Source organism: Python bivittatus, unplaced genomic scaffold (genome assembly GCF_059951505.1).
Source record: "Python bivittatus isolate LINGU-HERP-01145 unplaced genomic scaffold, Pbiv_v1 ctg000190_np1212, whole genome shotgun sequence".
Classification (NCBI taxonomy): domain Eukaryota; kingdom Metazoa; phylum Chordata; class Lepidosauria; order Squamata; family Pythonidae; genus Python; species Python bivittatus.
This window is the reverse complement of record NW_028277042.1, coordinates 1,341,496-1,361,102: the sequence shown is the minus strand read 5'-3', so window position 1 is coordinate 1,361,102 and position 19,607 is coordinate 1,341,496. Positions and strand designations below refer to the sequence as shown.

At 44.3% G+C, this 19,607-nt stretch overlaps 1 protein-coding gene across 3 annotated transcripts; it reads left to right on the top strand.

Annotated features, from left to right (window-relative positions):
- Window positions 1-892: 892 nt before the first annotated feature.
- MLKL (mixed lineage kinase domain like pseudokinase) lies at window positions 893-19,125 on the top strand. 3 transcript variants are annotated; one of them, XM_088135858.1, is made up of 11 exons: window positions 893-996; window positions 3,292-3,744; window positions 5,194-5,359; window positions 7,157-7,254; window positions 9,013-9,148; window positions 12,930-13,014; window positions 13,474-13,622; window positions 14,419-14,468; window positions 16,353-16,493; window positions 16,816-16,891; window positions 17,602-19,125. In XM_088135858.1, the coding sequence occupies exons 2-10, from the start codon at window positions 3,294-3,296 to the stop codon at window positions 16,845-16,847; spliced, it is 1,308 nt and encodes a 435-aa protein (XP_087991984.1). In that variant the 5' UTR covers window positions 893-996; window positions 3,292-3,293; the 3' UTR covers window positions 16,848-16,891; window positions 17,602-19,125. The 3 variants fall into 3 exon arrangements, with proteins under 3 accessions (XP_087991984.1, XP_087991983.1, XP_087991982.1); XM_088135857.1 differs by lacking the exon at window positions 893-996 and having other exon boundaries at window positions 3,258-3,744; window positions 17,605-19,125; XM_088135856.1 differs by lacking the exon at window positions 893-996 and having other exon boundaries at window positions 3,258-3,744.
- The last annotated feature ends 482 nt before the right edge of the window (window positions 19,126-19,607 follow it).

Here is a 19,607-nt window from a genome sequence, read left to right as displayed (position 1 = left end):
GCTTGGGACAATCTTGGCCTGATGAGAGGTGGTCTCCATGTCAGCATTGCTTTCTACCTCCTCACCAAACATCAAGTGATGGCAACAGGTGTGGGTTGAACTCCTGTCCAGAAGCAGATGAAAACATCATGCTGAAACATTTCACAGATGCAGAAGACAGTGGAGGAACTGAAGGTTGGTTTTAAAGGCATTAGGAAGTGCTTGCAAATGGAAGAGCTGGTAGAATGGCACTGCTAAGAAGTATAAAGGTAGCAAGGGATATAGTATATGTGACTATGGCCAAATTCAAAACTTAGTTTCTAGAGAGGACAGAAGTCTTCTGACTGGCCTATATCAAGTCCATTGAGCACCAGAGGGCTATGGGACAAGCAAGTGGACATTCATAGTATAAAAAGAATCCGAAGGTGTTCCAAGACAGTACTTTCACTTACAGGTCTACCTTGTGAATAGGCTGCTTCAGAAGAACACCATGTTTTCCCCAAGACTTTACATTTAGCTAAATGCTATTGATCTGGTATAGTCTGTAGGGCTATATCAAATGCTTCAATAGAGCTGTTATGTGGGAGTGCAATTGGCTGTGACTCATTAAAACAGCCAAGTCTCCACTGAGCAGCTGTGCAGTCCTGGAAACAGATGTGGCTGCTCCAATGCTTGCACATTCTGTAATGCTCCATAGAAAACTTTAAAAGTCTGTCTATAGCCTCATACTACTAACCAGCAGTATCAGGCATTTCATCAGCAGTTTAAGGAAGAATTCATTCCAGATCTTTTGCAAGTGTTCAACTGCTGAGCTAGAAATGTTTTCAGAAACTGAAACTCTTTTTACAACTTGACAGGCAGGCAGGATTTCCCAACTTGCATAACTCCTTTCGTCAATTTTGGCAGGAAGTAGGGGCCAGCATCTGGGAAAGAGGAACTGCGGGAGTTTTGCTGAACATTTGAAGCCAACTTTTGATCACACAGAGAAACAGGGAGAGGCCATCTCAGAGAGCCCAGGTAAGCTGGAGGAGGGTTGGGGGAAAAGGAAAGTTGCTGCTGCTCTCAGGCTGAGGTGACATGCAAGGGTGGCAGCTCATACTCTTAAATTGTTGAGGCCATGTTGAACTTAAAGAAAATGTTAGGTGGGGAGCAATTGAGTGTGAGAAGGATGAAGGCAGAGAAAAGCTGAAGAGTAACTGCTCACATCCTGTATTAAAGTTTTAATGCAGGGCACTTTCCCCAAAATAGAGTTATAATGCTATACTTGCATTCTATGCTTTGTCAAAGTAAGCTTTCCTTGAAGTTGACTTCAGTTCTTGGTGTCTTCTTGGTCATGTCTGTGAAGTTTTCTTGGCATTAATATGGAAGAGGTTTGGCCCTGCCTTCTTTCAGGATGTTTCCTTGACCTTCAGGTCTAGCTTTCAGTCCTGGGATCTCCTGATGGTTTACCATCTAAGGATTAACTGGTCTGCCCTACGTGCTATCACCTGAGATATGACCAGACTAAAGGTCCCATAATACAATTATAGATCTCTCTATATAGGTCTGTGCAGTATTTTGCATTGGTAGGCAAAATGGTGCTTTGGGGTGGGTAGAGACACTCGAGTAGCACCAGTCTTCCAACTCCTGAAGGAGCTGTCTCTTTTCCAGACTGCATGGCTGCCACTCCAGGGCAGTTTGGGGATCTGCATTTGCTGGGGAGAACCAGGTTAAGGCATCAGGCTAGAAACCGGCAGACTGAGTTCTAGTCCTGCCTTAGGCACAAAGCCAGCTGAGTGACCTTGGGCCAGTCACTCTCTCTCAGCCCTAGAAAGGAGGCAATGGCAAACCACTTCTGAAATCTTGCCAAGACAACTGCAGGGATTTGTCCAGGCAGTTGCCAGGAGTCAACACCGACTTGAAAGCACCAATCATCTAGCAATCTCCACACATACTGGAATGGAGAGTGGGTCATCCCTTGAAGATCATAGGTGCCTAGGAGGTGATGTACTTGAGGATATTATTCAGCCTGGTTTTGTATTTTTCAGGGCTTTGTATATTATCATCAATGTCTTATTGGTTTTGCTGTTGGGTTTTTAAGATAGTTAGAATAATATATAATTCTCCTCCATGATTTCAAATGAAGAGCAGGATGAGCCCACATGATGAAAGGTGGGTCAAGAAGATTCAGAACCCTTTTGAGTGCGCACTCTCTAGCCTTGCCTCCCATGCTGGAATAACTGTGTGGTAGTTGCCCCTGCCACCATGTATCTTCCAGAAGGATGGCTCTACTTGGCATCTTCTCTGTTAATCCGAGCATGTGAAAGGGATAGGGATCCCATAGCCCATGTACTTTATCAGCAAGTAAAAGAAAAAGCTGATACAAATGAAATAAATTCTGTAGCATGAGGTATGACTATTTATTTATTGAATACTGTTCAACTCTGGATTTTACAGTTAGATTTATGAACAGAACCCAAAATATATGATATGGGAATTATATACTATTTGCCCATTTATACAGAGACATAAACAGAAGAGACAGTAAAGATTTAAACCAGTGTTTTTCAACCTTGGCAACTTTAAGATGTGTGGACTTCAACTCCCAGAATTCCCCAGCCAGCATCTTTAAGAAGTCCACACATCTTAAAGTTGACAGGTTTGAAAAGCACTGCTTTAAACAGTACACACACATCAAAATCAATTCAAGATTTAATTGCAGATTCCTGGGGGTTGTTCCCCTATTTTGACAGAAATAAGCAAGATTCTTGAAGAAGGTGTTCACCCTGCTTCCCTTTTACTTGGATTTCCCTTTTTCCTGGAAATTCCAATCTGTTATTTCTGAGGCTGTGGGAGATGTGGAATCCCCCTCATTTCCCACTTTGATCCAGCAGCTTCTCCCTGGTTTCAAAAGGAACCCAAATTCCCTATCAAGCAAAGAGGGTAACCCATGTCTGCAATCCATGACTGCATTCATAATGTCTGCAGTTAGCCTGCCATGCAGCCAGTCTGAAATACTGCGAATGCAGGTTGGCTTCACAAGATGATGATGATGATGATGATGATGATGATGTTGATGATGTTTCACCCTTGCCAAAGAAACTTGCTAACTGTAATTTCATGGAGGGCCTGAGAGCCTCCTACCTGAATCTGTAGAAGTACAGTTCCCAGGGTTTGTTGATTAGGACTCCCAATAACAAAACAGGACAGGTTTCAAGAGACAACTTGTGGGCTATCACAAGTTCTCTATTGTAACTGAAATCTTCTGGGTAAGATGAAGGACCCATTCCAGCTGAGTCATGCTTTGTTCATGGGATTGTTCCCTCCTTGCAGCCATGGACATTGTGGAGCGTATTCTGGAAGTTGCGAAAATCATCTATGGCAAATACCAGAACATGAAGTACTGTAAGAAGCAGAAAGAGCGCCTTATAAAGCGCATGGAGATCCTCCTGAGACCTATTGAGCTCCTTCGGGCTCAGTCCATCAGAAACCTGTCCCCCAGTCTGAAATGGATGCTGCAGGACATGTTGAACCTTTTGCTTGAAGCCCAGGAACTCTTTGACAAGTACAAAAGCCAGAACCTGCTGGAGAGATTTGTGAAGGCTAGCGACATGCTGGAAGAGTTTGCAGATCTGAACGAGCGCTTTGGAGATATGGGTCAAGGGCTTTTGCTACAGCTCCAGGTGGAGCAGAAGGTGCTCGTTAGCTTTGAGAAGTGTGTAGTGAGCAAGGAACGCTGCCAAGATCTAGCGGAAGACAAAGTTTGCTGGAAGGAGATGCTCAAAGGTAGGGCTATATTTTGTTGGCCTTTGAAAAATGGAGTAGGGAAGAGGCAGGTAAAGCCAGCCTAGCTATAGGAATGGGTTTGGGGAGGTATCTTCAATGGGAGATAAGAAGCCAACTCATGCTGGGTGGGAATTCCAGTGTTTGGGTCCTCTGGAGGATCCTCATCAGGGGAAGCTGCCCTATGCTCTGCCTTCTTCTGGAAGTGTCTCACATATCTGTTTAAGTATGCTCTTTGGGCCAAGAATTTAAGTTGGAGAAGGCCCCTTTTTTGTGATCTTCTAACCATTGCCATCAGATTGTAGCATCATGACAACCAAAGGCAGCAGTGTAATTTCCTGATATTTTGAGGTGGGAAACACATGATGGATGCAAACTATCCATGGATAGAACCTAGCATGCCAAATCCTACAAGAGGAATTTAAAAGAACACCCCAGAATCATAGGTGGAAGATATTTTGCATAATTTCCCAAGCATCTTTAAATGAGTGCCAAATAGAAAAAAATCTGCCTTGCCTTTTTCCTTCCAGTTTTCATAGCAGTTATCTATGCATGTGTCTGTGTGCTTGAAAACAGACAAATGGTGGTAGTAATGTTGCAATGGAAGCCCCTCTGCCCCTGAAGATGCCACTGTGTTCTCATTCAATTGGATGAAATAGAATGTGTAAATAAAAATATGGGGAGGAGAATGCGAGTGAAATTCTAGTGGGTTGATTTGTGCTGGTATATTGACAAGATGCTGCAAGGGGGCATGTGAATATCTTGGCCTTCACTGCATGGGCCTTCTCCTGCAACCTCCCTAGCTTCACCCAACTCCATTCAATTGCCCTCAAGAAATTGTGAGAGATCTTCCTTCCCCGAAGAAGGTTGGGAAACTATTTCATTTCTCAGCCCACAAATTAGATGGAGGGCTTTGAGAGGCCCAGGAGTCTCTGCAGGGTGTGGTAAAGAAAGTCAAGATGGTGGCCAGGACAGTGTGATCAAAGCTCCATCCATTTTTTAATGTGCAATGCATATAATGTGATGCACATAATGCAATGCAGCTTCAATCACACCATCACAGCCATTGTCTTGACTTTTTTGGATGAATGAAACTTTTTTACTACTGGGGACCACACTTAACACTTTTGGAGAGATCAGTATTTCTCAACCTTCTTTCTCAAACTTAGCAACTTTAAGATGTGTGGATTTCAGTGTTTCTCAACCTTGTTTCTCAACCTCGGCAACTTTAAGATGTGTGAACTTCAACTCCCAGAATTCCACCGCCAGGCTCGGGAATTCTGGAAGTCCACATGTCTTAAAATTGTCAAGGTTGAGAAACACTGCTTCAGACATTACTGGAAAGACTCTTTATCCCTTGGCATGTTTTATTTCTGCGATTGAGAAGTGCAAAATGTTGGCCTCACTTTTGTTCTGTTTGACCCTGTTTCTAACTTTCTCCCTTTCCTCCAGGGCAGCAGGACGATACTCATACAGAAATCACAGAGATAAACAAGCACTTTTTAACGAAGATGACCTTTCTGATGGAGATGAAAGACCACATTCTGTACAAAGGCGAATATTACAAAAGTCCCGTGGCCATCAAAGTCTTCAAAAACCCTTTGACCATCAACACAAAGTGAGTGAAAAGTGGTGTTGGGGGAGGGTGGTCAGGAGAATCTGCCATTCAGGTCAAAAAGTTAACTTAAGCCACCTTCTTCCTCCAGCTAACACATCCATCTTTTTCTTTTCGCATCATTTGTCCCCCCCACTTTTCGGCCTTTGTTCATTGAAGTTGGGTAAAGCTGTCTTCTAGTGATACTTTGTTCATTTATTTGCACAGTTTTGAAAACACCTGGCTCCTAATGTCTCTGGTGACTACCTGAGGAATAGGTCCACGTACACTGATTAATTTACAGTATTGCACTAGTATACTGGTGTAATGTAAAAAACAGCTCCTGGTGGTTTGCCCTCAGCTAAAACCACAAAGTAGAAAATAGCCGAATGCAAGAACAGAAGCCCAGCAATAATAAAATGAAAATATCAAACGCAGGTACCAAGTCTGCAGTAACAATGCAATGGTCTTGAAGCAAGAATTTGAAACCTTACGTAAACAAGAAGGGCAGAAGCATTCATAAAATCCGGGGTATGGAGATAGTATTAGGAAGAGGTTCAGGTTGGCTCCCCCCAACTCCCTGGGGCAGGGCAAGTTATGCACCATTGCATGGGGGCGCCAAATGATGGGAATGGTAGTAGCCCAGTGCTGCATTGCAGGGTGCCAGGTTCGGGGAAGAAGCCTGTCCAGCTACTACTCCACACATCTGCATATGTGTTGTACAGAAAAGGGAGAACGAAGGACTGGGAAGCCTCAGCTGTCACAGGATGTGACATGACACTCTTGTTGCAGAAAACGTATTGCAGAAAGGCGCCTTATGGGTCAGTAGCAGTCCTGCCCTGGGGTATAAGAGGGAGGGGAGGAAAGCACAAGCAGAGTTGCAGGATTCTGTCATTATGGCCAATCTCAATAAAGCTTAGTTCTAGTCTCCTGTGGAGTTGGTTTCCTGGTGTGGCCTACTTTGCAGGGCTGACCCAGAAGTCCTCTGAGAAGTTCTGTTTTCATGGCCCTCCAGGATGATGTCAGCATAGATGCCAGATGAATTCTGGGAGGAGGCTGTTCCATGAGGTGGAGAACACCACAGATAAATACCACCTCCTGTGGTTTACCTCTCCTTCTCATGTCATGTATGTGATGCATCAATATGGACATTTTCTTGGCAGCAAGTGGCTTGGTGTTGCCTTTGCCTGTCCCTGCCCTTCTAGGCTAGCTTAAAATCCCCTGATTTCTGAGTGGTCTGCCATCCAAAGACTGACCCTGCTTGGGCTTCTGAGGTCAGCCAAGGTCAGCTTGGAGCTACCACCAAGCTGGGCTCACTGTCAGGTTCAGCCCAAGAACAGCAACGAGGCAATCAGTTCAGTACAGTTCAGTTCCTTTATTAGCTCGCACCTAATAGGCAGAATCTCGCCAGACTCAACCTATGCTAAAGCAACAAGTGGATATACCCTGTGGGACTCTAGGGAGAGGCCAGCCTCATCCTCTTCGTCTTCCCACACTCTTGTTGCTGCGAGCTGAGGAAGCACTTGCCCTGGAATGCCTCTCCCCCCTCCTGACAACCTCGAACTTCCATTCCAGAATCCCCCCCGCTCATCCCATCCATTACACTCACTGAAGTCAATGCCCAATAAAGGGGAGGGTTTGGGATATCCAAAATATGGGGAGGGGGGAGCCTTCTCAGGATTGTATTACAGCTCTGAATTAGACGTATGTGTCTATCTGATCATTGCAAAGACAAGAGCCAGCCTTCTCTCTCCTTTGGCGGAGTTTGAGGGCAAGACCACCATCTCCTGCCAAGGACTGACCATTTGCTGTTTCTCACAGGAAGGTGAGGCAGATCTTTGAGGAGGAGATCAGGACGCTGAAGAGTCTGGAGTCCTCCTACATTGTGCGCCTGTATGGGATCTGCATTGATGAAAGTGGTAAAATCTTTGTGCTGAGTTTTGATTCTGAGAAGAGGCTAAATTTGAGGAATGCAACTCTGATGCAATCCTACGTGGTTTTTCCTCTAACTTCCCCAAACTCTCTTTGTGCAGAGCGAGGGGGGCCTTTTCTACTGAAAGAAAACGCATTTGTGACTTATGGTGTTTATGATTAGAAAAAAAATAGATTATAGAAATATTGAGAGACATGTCGTAACCTTAGAGTAAGAGGTAAATTTATAGTTAGAACTGCTGTAAAGAAAATTGGAAGCTACTTTTTAATATTTTCCTTTCTTTTCTTTTTTCTGCACTTTTGGCTTTCTCTTTTCTTCTCTCTTCTCTTTATTCTTTATTAGTTTTTGTTAGTTCTGATCTTTCTTTTTTAAAATTCCAATAAAATTATTAAAAAAGAAAAAGGGAAGTTGTGGGGTCCGCTATCAGTCTGTCGCTCAGAAATCAGAGCTGGCCATGTATGGCGATCAAAAGGGAGTCTGTCTGCAAGAAGCCACCACCGGAAGTGGGGAGAGGCTGCAAGAAAGGTCCCATTGCCCCACATTGGCAGCGTTGCAAGGGTTATTGCTGGCTTTTCAGGCCCAGATGCTCAACAGATTGTGGACAGCTCTGGGCAGGGATCCAAACTCAAGAGCAGTCTTCCAGAAGCCCTTGCAGACAGCCGCCATTTAGCCTCAGCGTTTCCAGTAATATGATTAACAGAGCCACAGATCCTTTTTGTGTGAATATCCTGTTGGATATCAGGAGGACATTTTGTTCTAACTCAGTGTTTTTAGTTGACTCAGTTAGCTGGCTGGGGAATTCCAGCAGTTGAAGTCCACGCATCTTCAAGTTGCCAGGTTTGAAAAACACTGTTCTAACTCATAAGTACATCCGGGGGGCTGAGAATTAAGCAGCAGAGCACAGAGGCCATGGGGCTCTTTGGCTGTGTCCCATGGGCCCCTCTCTCCCCACTTGGTTAAAGCTGAAGCTGGTCTCCAAACAGCCTTGGGGGCCCTGGATAGGAAGAAAGCTTCTTTGATCAATTTCAGGAAAGTGGAAAACTGCCAGCTGCAACCAAGTATGGCCAAGTGGTTAAGGAGACCCCAGTTAGTTTGGGCCAGGCTGTGGCTTCCAATACAACCTGCCTTTCTGTAGGGGAAAATGGGAGAGGAAAGGGCTTTGCATAAGGCCTCAAGATCCTGGAGGAAAAGCAAAATGTACCTCTATGAAATAGAGGTCAAACAAAATCTGGATGGGAGTAGGCAACTGGTTTAGGCTGGTAGGCGCTATCACAAAATGGCTGCCATGGTGGATGGAGCCAATCACAAGCAACTCTCTGTTCTTAGAAGGCAAATGGGAGAGATTCCTCAAGTTGTTCCCTTCCATCCTGTTTTTTTCTTTTTCCTTAGCCACACTTGAAACATGGCACTGGGTGGAAACCACTTTTTAAAATTTTATTTATTTATTTATTTATTTATTTATTTATTTATTTATCTTATTTCTCTAAAACTGCAGATGAGGAGCTGGGGGTGGGGGTGTGGCTTGGAAAGAAAGAAGGTGGTGTTTTCTTTGCAGCTTCTTCTTTATGTCTTTAGTTTAATGAACAGGAGCTAAACAGAGCAGGGAGCATGGTCGGTGGACCTCTCTGGGTTCCCTTTGCTGTTCTGGCTTGAGATGGATGAATGGATCATCCAGGCAAGGAGAGCTAATTGAGGCAGAATCCCAGGAGTAGTATCCACTCATTGAGTATCTTTGCTCCTTTAGGGCCAGTCCCCCAGTTCTCCATCATCACCGAGTATTGCGAAAAAGGCACCCTGAGGGATGTGTTGAAGAAAGAACCTGACATGCCTTGGAAGATTCGCACAGAGATGGCTTCAGATGCTGCCGCTGGGCTGTACAGGTACGTGTAGCTGGAGGGGAGAAGGGGGCACGAGGCTCCTAGGGGTGTGTCCTCATGTATAGTTCTCGGCCCCATCCCGTCCTGACAAGCCCAACCTTTCCAGCATTCTCAGTCCCAACCCTCCCAATGTGGTCTTCAACATGTCCCCGGCTTTTCATGAGTGAAAAGCTTTAAGTCATAGCAAAGGACTCATCAACAGAGCCCTGACCCCAGCTTAAAGATGCTCCTCTACAGAACACCCCTCGTGATGCTCCTTCATCCTAACAGCCTGACTTTATTCGGCTGATTCTGAAGTGGTATTTTCCTTTTCCTCCCAAGACAAGCCTGGCTGTGGGCAGGATTTCTGGTGCATCAATGGTGAGGGGGTGATGACATGGCAGGACCTAGGACCTGCCCAGCACCTGTGGGCTACTTTGGGCCTGGTCCTCCCTCCGGTTGCAGGCAGCTTCCCAGCATGGCTCCTTTGCTGGGAAGCAGCAGGGACCAGGCAGCAGCCATCTGCCTGCATAACTCCTGGCTGGTGCTTCATGGGCTCTTCATCTACAGCAGTCTTTCTCAACCTTGGCAATTTGAAGACATGTGGACTTCAACTTCCAGATTTCCCCAGACAGCCATGCTGGCTGGGGAATTCTGGGAGTTGGTCCACATGTCTTCAAGCTGCCAAGGTTGAGAAACATTGACCTAGAGAGGCCTAGTGGTCTCACGTAGAACCATTAGATATGCATAAAAGAGCTCATGCAGCAGAGCTTAAGCCAGTGGCATGCACATGGCCTTCCAGGGCATTCCTGCCAGGCTGCAAGGGGGCTTCTTTGGCCTTTTGCTACTAGAGCTCAGAGGATTGGTGAGAGGAGGGGATGGGGAGAGCAGGAGATTGCTGGAAGTCCAGGGGAGCAAACCAATCCCCATTCATTTAGTCTTTCTGGAAATGGTGTTGATCAGAAGCTGTTTGCTTTGGATGGTTCAAAACTTTTGTCAAACTTATTTTGGCAAATTATGAACCGCAGAATTGAAAGGACCATTCTGACCAGCGTTTCCCAACCTTTCCCAACTCTACCCCTACCCCTAAACATAAGCCAGAATGCTGGCTGGGGAATTCTGAGAGTTGAAGTCCACACATCTTAAAGTTGCCGAGGTTGAGAAGCACTGATTTAGACCATTCAGTCCAACCTTCTGCTCAGTGTAGATGTCCAGAATTAAAGCACCCCTGATAAATGGCTAATCTATCTCCTGATTAAGAACTTGCAACAAAGGGGAGGCCACCACTTCTCAGGGTCATTGGTTCCACTGTTGAACTGCTCTTACTGTTAGGAAGTATTTTTCAGACATTCAGTTGGAATCAACCATCCTGTAGCTTCCATTCATTATTCTGCGTTATGCATTCTGGAGCAGTGGACAACTGTCTTTCATGTGACATTACTTCTGGTTTTGAAGAGTGGCACCATATCTGCACTCAGACATTGTTTCTCAAGGCTAAATATACCCAGTTCCTTCCATCTTTCTTTGTAGGGCTCTTTTTCTAGACTCTTAATCATCTCTGAAGTTTCTCTTCAAGTACCATGCCCAGAACTAGAACTACTCAAGTAAAATTAAGTAGAACAATTCCTTTCTATTATTTGGAAATCAGACTTCTGGTGATCCAACCTAAATCGGCAACCACATCACCCTTCTGACTCACAATCAATTACTCTGAGATCTTTTTCAAACCTATTACTACCAGGGAACTCCAGTCTATATATATGCATCTGAGTTTTGTTTTCTAGGTAAAGAACCTCCTTGATGCTGAATTTCATTCTGTTACTTTCAAGCTCATTTCTCTAGCTCAACCTTGGCAACTTGAAGATGTCTGAACTTGAACTCCCAGAATTCCCCAGCCAGCATGCTGGGAGTTGAAATCCACACATCTTCAAGTTGCCAAGGTTGAGAAACGCTGAGCTAGCTAATCAAGATAACTTGTTATTTTATTTCAGTTTTTAGGCAGTATCTCAACCAGTTTATCACCTGCAGTTTTGAGACATAGTCACCATCTCCCCCAACCCTGAATAGCAATATTGAAAACCAGAACTGAATTTTGTATCACTTGGTACCTTCCTTCAATTTGATGAGGAACTATTGATGAAAATGTATCAGCTTTTGAGCCAGTTAGGAATCTGTGCCATTGTCATGCCACCCAGCCCTCATTTAACTAGAATTTACACTGGGATGAAAACCTAACGTGTTTTTGGGATAATGGAAGCAAAACAGATATTTTCACTGGTCTGAAAACACATCATGTTTTCCTGCTTCTGTTCTATACTGTAACTGGTGCTGTTTATCTTCCTCTTTGCTGGTTCTCCTATGCTTCAAGTGGTTGCTCAAATTCCCCCCTCTTTAAGTGCCCAGTGTTTGGAATCAGTCAGATTCTTGCTTATTGAAAGAGCAAGAAAGCTGGTGTCCATGGACACCTATGTGCTCCCAGACATCTCCCTTTCTGCCTGCCGCCCCAAATCTTCATCTCACCTAATATTTTTCAATATATTCTTTTAATTAAAAATAAACAGGAAAGTGGTATGCCATGTAAATCAGTGGTTCCCAACCTTTTCCTGTATGTGAACTGCTACATCATCTTCAAAGAACCACCATGTAAGGCAAGGCAACATCATTCCTGTGAACACACTGGCATACATGTGTACATTTCATAGGGTACATGCTGGATCTCTTAATTAAAATATAATTTAATTTTAATTATAACTGAAACCTCACAGGTTTGTCAAATCTTATGATATTTTAATGTTCCTATCTGAATCTTGCAATGTTATGAAAGATAGTCTCTTGAGATTTTGGGAATTGTGAGACACACACACACACACACACACACACATACACACACATAGACACGGTGGTGCATGTATCAAGGATCCTTCTAGATCATCACAGATTTGTGTTTTGATTTATAACAATGGCTCTGAATTTTTAGCTTCACCTTTATTCCAACAAGCTCCAGAAGGGCTCCATTGGGAATCTAGTTCAACCTTTGGGAAGCAGATGTTTTCTGATGGGTCCTGCCCTACCAGGGGGGTATTTTTCCTATGCCTCAGCAAGGAGGCAGCCAGAGCAGCTGCCCACTCATAGCCATTTCAGCCATATTCCAGCCTGGTCAGCTTCACCCTTTCCCCCCATGGGTTCATCTGACCAGCAACTGGAAGCATTTTCCACTATTACATGGAAGAACACAAACACAGGCTACTTACCAGAGGGAAGATTGTTATTGTGAAAGATGGACAATTGGTCTTCCATAGCTATGGTCAATGTCCCCCAACCATACCATAGAAGGAAGGAAAGGAAAAGAAGAGAAAGAGAAGAGCTGCTGGTTGAGGTTTTGCTCTCTTCAGCAGCCAGATCAGAAAAGACCGTGGTTGCAGAACCCAGCAGCCAGATGGGAGGGAGTGGTTGTCACTGGGCCAATGGGAGCCCAGCAAAGTACCAACCACCAAAGACTCTTTGTCCATGTCACCTAGAATACCCACGTGGTTTTCCCAGGAAAATACTCCTTTGAAGGCTTTTCCCTGCCTCAGCAGGAAGCTGGTTATGAGATGGAGATTCCATAGTGAGGATGTGACCTCAGCAAAGGGAAACTGGAACATCTTTGACCCAGGACAAGGAGGCTGTGTGGTGCGGCCTTGAGTGATCAGATCTGTCCCAGATCTGGAAAATGGCAGCAAGTGGGCTTCTGCAGGAGATGGGAGTCTTGCCTCTAAACTGTACATGGGAACTGGGTGAAGCTCTTCCTTTGTGTTGGCTGCAGGTTGCACCAGACAGGAGACAAGTGCCAACTACATCGTTGCATCAACAGTTCCAAATTCTTGGTTGCCAAGGGCTACTGTGTAAAGGTGAGGTCTGTGCATAGCATATACATGTACCCTTTGGCATAAAGGCAATTCCTTCTCCTCAGAAAAGTCTGATCATTGTGGAACTATAAGAGTGTGCTTGTATTTCTCTTCAACAAGATTACGTTAGGAGAAAACTGGTGTAAAACCTATGTAATCCTGCCCTTAGGTTGTTGTGCTGCATTTGGGGGAGTCCGTTCCTTAGAAACACGTGCTATCCAAACCCTTTCCTCACTAGTGACCTATAGCATCTTCATAGTGCCACCCAGCCATCGCTCGAGTGATAGAAACCCTCATTACTGCTATGGTGGTATAACAAGGGGTGTGTGTGTGACTCTGGAAGATGCTCTAAGTGGGGAAATGACAGAATTACAGGGACTCCCTTGTTAACCCAAGTCCATTGACTGTAGATGCATCTCCAGACATACTTCAGAGGAGTCACTTTCTCTCCATTCCGTTCAGTTGTCAGGATTTAAATTGGACCAAACAGAGTCGTCTATCAGTCGAAAAAAGGATAAAGTCCCCAGGGAGGTCTCTTCTTTAGCCTACATCTGCCCAGAGGGCCTGGCATCCCTACACCATCCGTACAACTTGGCTAGTGAAATATACAGGTAGGTGTCCTGCTGGCCCTTCACATTTCTGCTTCTTCACAGCTATGAAGAGTTATGCATTGTTTTCCTGAGTTCAGTATTGCTAGGTTTAACTGGGTCAATTTTAGACTTAATTCTGCACTGGCATGTCATGTTAAGCTTGGTTAGTTTTAAATTTGGTTAGGGGTGTGTGTGTGTGTGTGTGTGTGTGTGTGGTTTAGCCTGTTCCTTCTCCAGATCCCCTTGAGAAGAGAGGCTGAATGTCTGTAATTTCTGTAGTATTACATTTCACCCAATTTCCTTTTTGGAGATTTCATTAAATGGGCAGTGATGATAGGAGGAAATGACAGAGATCAGATTTCATAATAAACGTCATACTAAATAATGGTTTCTTTAGCCATGGCTTGACCAAATCCCAACAGTTTTAAACCCTGGATTGGTGGCCACAGAGGCTGGATTCACCCAATAGGCCACTTTGAGGTTTAGCATGATGTGTGAACTCAGCGTTCCTCTGAGAAATGAATCTACAGGATTGACAGTACTATGGCTGGTGGTCCACTGTGGGGAGGAGAGGAGGCAGACTTCCTTTGAGAGTGGGGCACCCCAAGAGGCATTCTGCTCAAGGCCTCCAAACCCCTAGTTGGCACTGATCCTGCTCTGGCTACAGGTTGCCCTCTGTAGGGAGAGGGGTAAGAACTGGCAAAATGCCATGATACACCCTTGGTGTAATTCAAATTCAGTGGGAGGGGATATGGGCCAACCCCTGAGTCCCACAGTGGCTGCATCTACACTACACATTCACTTTCCTTTCTTTCAGCTTTGGGATCGTGCTGTGGGAAATCGCAACTGGGAAGGTCCCCTTTGCAGGTGAGGGCTGGGCTCACTTCTGGGGAAGCTCTGGATTAAACATCTCTTCCACTGGGGGAAGTTGCTGTAGGTAAAACCAAGGGCACAGAGGGCTTCCTGTCTAGTACCTACCGGTCCTGGGGCACAACCTCTGTGTAAAGCCGAGGGTGTTTCTCCTGGCGGTCCCAAGCAACCTCTGGAGCCTCATCCAGCTGCCTTACCACTGACCAGTTCTCAGGACTTGCCTTTCTGCTGACCAATGGGGGGGTGGTGGTGCTCAAATCAGCATCCATGCTGTGCCTACCTCCCCATCAGCAGGGAAGAAGGAAAGCGGAGCAACTTGCAGGCAGGATGAGATGGGGGTCTTGCTAAAGGGAAACTGCTCCCCTTGCCCCCAGCTCTGCTCAATGCTGCTGAGCTATGGTCTTCCATAGCTGGCCTTTGATCAGCTCAGCAGCTGGAGACTGAGCACAGGCAGTGGTCCAGGGGCGCAGCGTTGATTCCAGAGCAGCTCAGTATGGCTGTGTAGGAAGGTCCTCAGCTGGGCTGAAAAATGGAGGTGTTTTCTAAGGCAGAGTCAAGAGCCTGTGGGAAGTGGGAACTGAGTATTGGCTTGAGGAAGCTGGATTTTGTGAATCTGCACAGAGGTTCTCAGAACTTCCCTTTTATTTGAGGAGAAAAAGGCAAGCTTGCTCAAAATTTGGGCTGATTCACTTCTTTCCTGCTTGTCTCTCTTCCTGCTTGTGCAGGTCGGGCACATTTTTGCAGCAGTAAGGAAAGACCCATCTTTCAACACTCCCGTGGAGAGAATTATAGCAGAAAATGATTGGCAGGGCACTGCTTAAGCACTCCCCCTATTATTTTGCCTTGGCCAATACGGATCTCTGCACTATCGCCAACAAAATTTGATTCCCAGAAATTTAGATGAAAAATTCAAGTGGAAGGTGTAGAAGGTGGCAATAAAAAATAAAATAAAAACAGTGCTTTAATTATTCCTTAACAACAACAACAAAAAGGCCAGGAGCAACAGTAGAGCCAGAAATTGGCAATTACTGGCAGAAAACAAGCTGGCCTGTTTTTAGTTAGCAAGCAAACGTTTGTGGAATTTGAGCATGTGCAGTGATGTACCTATACAAGTCCCACCCTACAGTGCCAACAAGTAGGCAGGGTAGCCAAAAGACGCCTCAGTCTGCCATGGACCCTCCTGCTGCACGTTATGTAGGAATGCAGAGAAAGGAAACTGGACCAGCCCATTGGGGCTGATGAGATAAAAGCTGCAGATGATTCTCCTCTGTGACCTTCAGGTGATCATTTCAGGAACCTCTAGGACATCTTTTTTTGGTGCTAGTTCTAGAAGGTGTTGTAGGTCTTCACAGAACTGGTCAACTTCAGCTTCTTCGGCTGAAATGATCAGCTGAAGGTCACAGCAGATCATTTCAGGAACCTCTAGGCAATTTAAAAACTGGTCTCTGAGTTTCCCTGTAGCCCTCGTCCCCTTATCTTTTCTTTTTTTGTCATTTTTTTTAGATGAAATGACAGACAGCAGAGACAGTCTTGCTTTCTAACTGAACTATGAGCTATTTGGTAGAAAAGCAGAATTAAAAAATGCTTTAATTGGGCAGTACGGTGGGAAAAGACTGATCTTGTGATCATCTATCTTAAGATTGTGTGAAAAATGTTGAATCTGAAACATTTCAAGCTTGAAGCAACTGTTCTGAGTTTACCAGGACGGGGCCATTTCAAGCTGGTATGGCAGCCAGCTGGTGTGGTCTCTTCAAACAGCATCAGAGCACTTCTGATAAGACGGGAACAGCTGCTTTAAGCTCATGTTTTGGATATGAAATACATTGCAAATCACTACTTTGTATGTGTGAAATTTTGCCATCTCTCTGATTGTGATTGTAGGCTGCAACTCTCAAGAAATCTACAAGAAGGTTTATAAGCAAAAGGTTCAGGAGCCTTTAGGAGAAGATTGTCCCCCCTATTTACAGGAAATCATCAACCAGTGTCGGAACTATGACCCTTCCAAGCGTCCAACTGCTGAAGGTATGAGAAAGTAGCAGGCACTTGAATGTATGGTTGGGTTCACAAGTTCCATTAAGCCATAATTTGCTTTTAGCTATGGCTTGATGCATTAGCTGTAGCTAGATTTATCTATAAGACAACACTAAAAAGCTCACCAACCTTGGGGCCTATGGGGAGCAACGAATCTAGACATATCTACTCCATGCTCACACTTCCTTATCTCACTAGCAAAGATGGAATTGATAATCATTCATTAGTCAAACTAATTGCCCCTGTGCTTGGAAGGCTGAGCTACAAAACTGAGGTAGAAATGTTTCTGAAAAGTGACATATTTTTTTTGCAGTCATTGTGAACCAGCTTCTCATTGAGGAGTAGCAGCCTGACTTCATGAGTGGAAATCAGTGATGTCATCATGGAAAGTATGTTCCATCACCTGATCCCCCCCTTTTTAAGTTTCAATATTCTTTGGATCAGCCAAATTTTTGAACCATTAGCCAGCTTGGCAAATTGCCCAAACCTTCCATTGGCTCTGCAAAATTTGGGGATTTGGGGTTGCAGATAAGGAACCCCCAGATGTTCAAGGCCATGCAAGTCAGAGTGGGGCAGAAGGAGAAGCCTGGAGGTATTTTCCTTTAGTTCCTCCAGCTATCAATACTGGCAGAGGGATAACGCAGTGGACCAAACTGGATTGCAGGGAGATGGTGTACCATTTGTTTCCTATATAAAAGCAGGCAGGACCTCTAGCTCTTCCAAAGCCTTTAAAATGAAGCCACTTCCTCTGCTTACCTGCTCTCCATATTACAGTGTTTTAAAACAATGAAATTCTCAGTTGCCTGAAGTGGAAAACAAGTTTAGATGGGTTGGAGGAGGAAGAGTGGTCCTGCACCTTCGCTGAAAATTAGATGCTGAAATTCAAGGATTACAACAAAGATGGACATTGCACCTGGTGAATTTTGGTCTAATTCAATCATTTAGAGGAACAGAGCTTTTGTTCAGTTTGAAGCCCAATGCTGTTTCTCTAATTCTAAATTACTGCCTTCCGTTGTGGAACCCTTGTATACATCTGCTGGTATCAAACCAAGCAGCTGCATTATTTCTAGCTTAGTATGTTCTATTTTCTCCCTCCCAGCAGCAGTTATTGAAGGGAGATACCGCAGCATCCCTTATGCGTGGAGACTGCGCCCATGCAGTGAAGGAGCAACTGAAACGCCGGAACGTGATGGACTGTGTTGCTCCCTCTAGGCTGGCACTCGCCAGGACTTACGATTCCCACTCATCACCACACATTCTGGTTGCTCTGATTCTTTCTCTCAAGTTGCTACACTCAGACCTATCTGATTCTACTCCAGTGATTACAGCCAAATACTGTTCCATAGTTTGTACAATATGCCGTAATTTTTCTTCAGACGCCTAGATATTTTGTTTGGAAACCTTTCAAATGCAGCTATCCATTTAGTTTCTACTTTATATCATTGTTTTCTGTCCTTACTGTCAGTTGAATCTTATTTCTGCCTCAATTTCATTAGCTGCCAGAGTTATTTTAACAGTGTAGATAAATAGGTGCTATAACTGGATTCTAACTTTTAGTTTTGAAACCATAATTATTCCTTATGTATTGTCCTTCCTTGTACATTACATCACTACATTTTTTAAGATGTAAAATATTAATTACAATTTTTCCATGACTTTCAGTATAATAATGATTTTATGTATTTTAGACTGGTAATTTTACCATTCTGTTATTCTAAACAATCATTTAGCTGCCTTATATAAATTGTATTATATCTTGCTACAGGTAGTCCCCAGTCTAGGAACAAGTTCCATTCCCAAGGTTTGTCCTTAAGTCAAATTTTTATGTAAGCCGGAACAGTATTATTGTATAATACTGTATAAGTAGTATTGGGTAATGAACTCGAACCATTGTGTATTTAACTCAAATCATTGTGTATTTGGCTTGAATTTTGCTACAAAAGGCTCCGTTCTTAACTATGGGTGGCCTGTAACCTGGGCGTTCTTAACCTGGGGACTACCTGTATATTAATTTATATGCCCCAAATTCTTAAGACTTTAACTTATAATTTTAGTTATATTGTTATATGATTTTATAGCTTGTTTTACGCTTATCAACTGTGACTCTTTTGTTTTGTTCTGCTGGTCGATGACTGAAAGAAAATGACTGACTGACTTCTATTTTCTGTAATTCTTTGTCACTGCCTAGTCCAGCCACATCTGCATAGTTGGACTCCCCACCTTCTTGAAAAAAACAAAACACAAATACTCTTTTGCCAGTGACAGTCAGCCCCATCTGACTGTATTTATTTTAAACTTTTTTAATTAAATAAAATAAATGGACATCCAGCTTGCTGCAAAACAGAGAGCAGCCTCAAGTATTTTTATTTTCATGAATGCTTCTACAACTCTTAAATCGGTCATACACTTCTTTTCAATCTAGCTGCAACTTGTTACCTTCTCCCATCTCCGCTGACCCTTCTGTGGCCCTTTGTGAGGTCCAAATCAAACTGCCCCAGAACAAATGAATGTAAGATAAAGCCTGCCCTTGATCTTGTCAGCCCAGACAAATCTTTATTTGTTTATACACTCATTTGTAGACCGCCCAGTTTTATTGGTTTATTTATGTATTCCACTTGGATGCTGCCCGACTCCAACTGACTCTGGATGGCTCACAACAATAAGAGTAACAGAAAAACAACCACACTAATGGGCTGGTACAGCGAGCTTGAACCTCGAGCCAGAGAAACCCCATTCTGCCCATCTTTGGCTCCTGATTGCTCCCCTTCAGGCCCCATTGCAAAGTTCTTGGAATAACCATGCGATTGCTGTTATTAAGGAACTTGTATCATCCTGACCCAAATCAGCCTTAGACTGAGACCAACTCCCCCTCTTCTGACTAGACAAGTTAAACTGCAAGGACAGGAGGAGAGGGGGCTGCAAGGCCTTAGCAAGAAGCCCACCGCTGGCAAGGGTCTGCCCAACCAGGGGTGTGAATAATTTGCTTGCTAACGATCATGTGCTTTTGCTTTCCCTGGTGTATCAAAACAATGCCAGTTCATGTACTGGGACTCCCGATTTGTGACTTGGGTCCCGAGAGTGCCTCTTTATCGCTGTACAGAATAA

What these genes read in the sequence shown, in the direction of transcription:
- MLKL (XM_088135857.1), top strand. Translation starts at nt 3,258, where the DNA reads ATGCTTTGTTCATGGGATTGTTCCCTCCTTGCAGCCATGGACATTGTG. An exon ending in GCTGCCGCTGGGCTGTACAG is followed by an intron (nt 9,149 to 12,929) that starts GTACGTGTAGCT and finishes TGTTGGCTGCAG; the next exon opens with GTTGCACCAGACAGGAGACA. An exon ending in CCAAGGGCTACTGTGTAAAG is followed by an intron (nt 13,015 to 13,473) that starts GTGAGGTCTGTG and finishes CATTCCGTTCAG; the next exon opens with TTGTCAGGATTTAAATTGGA.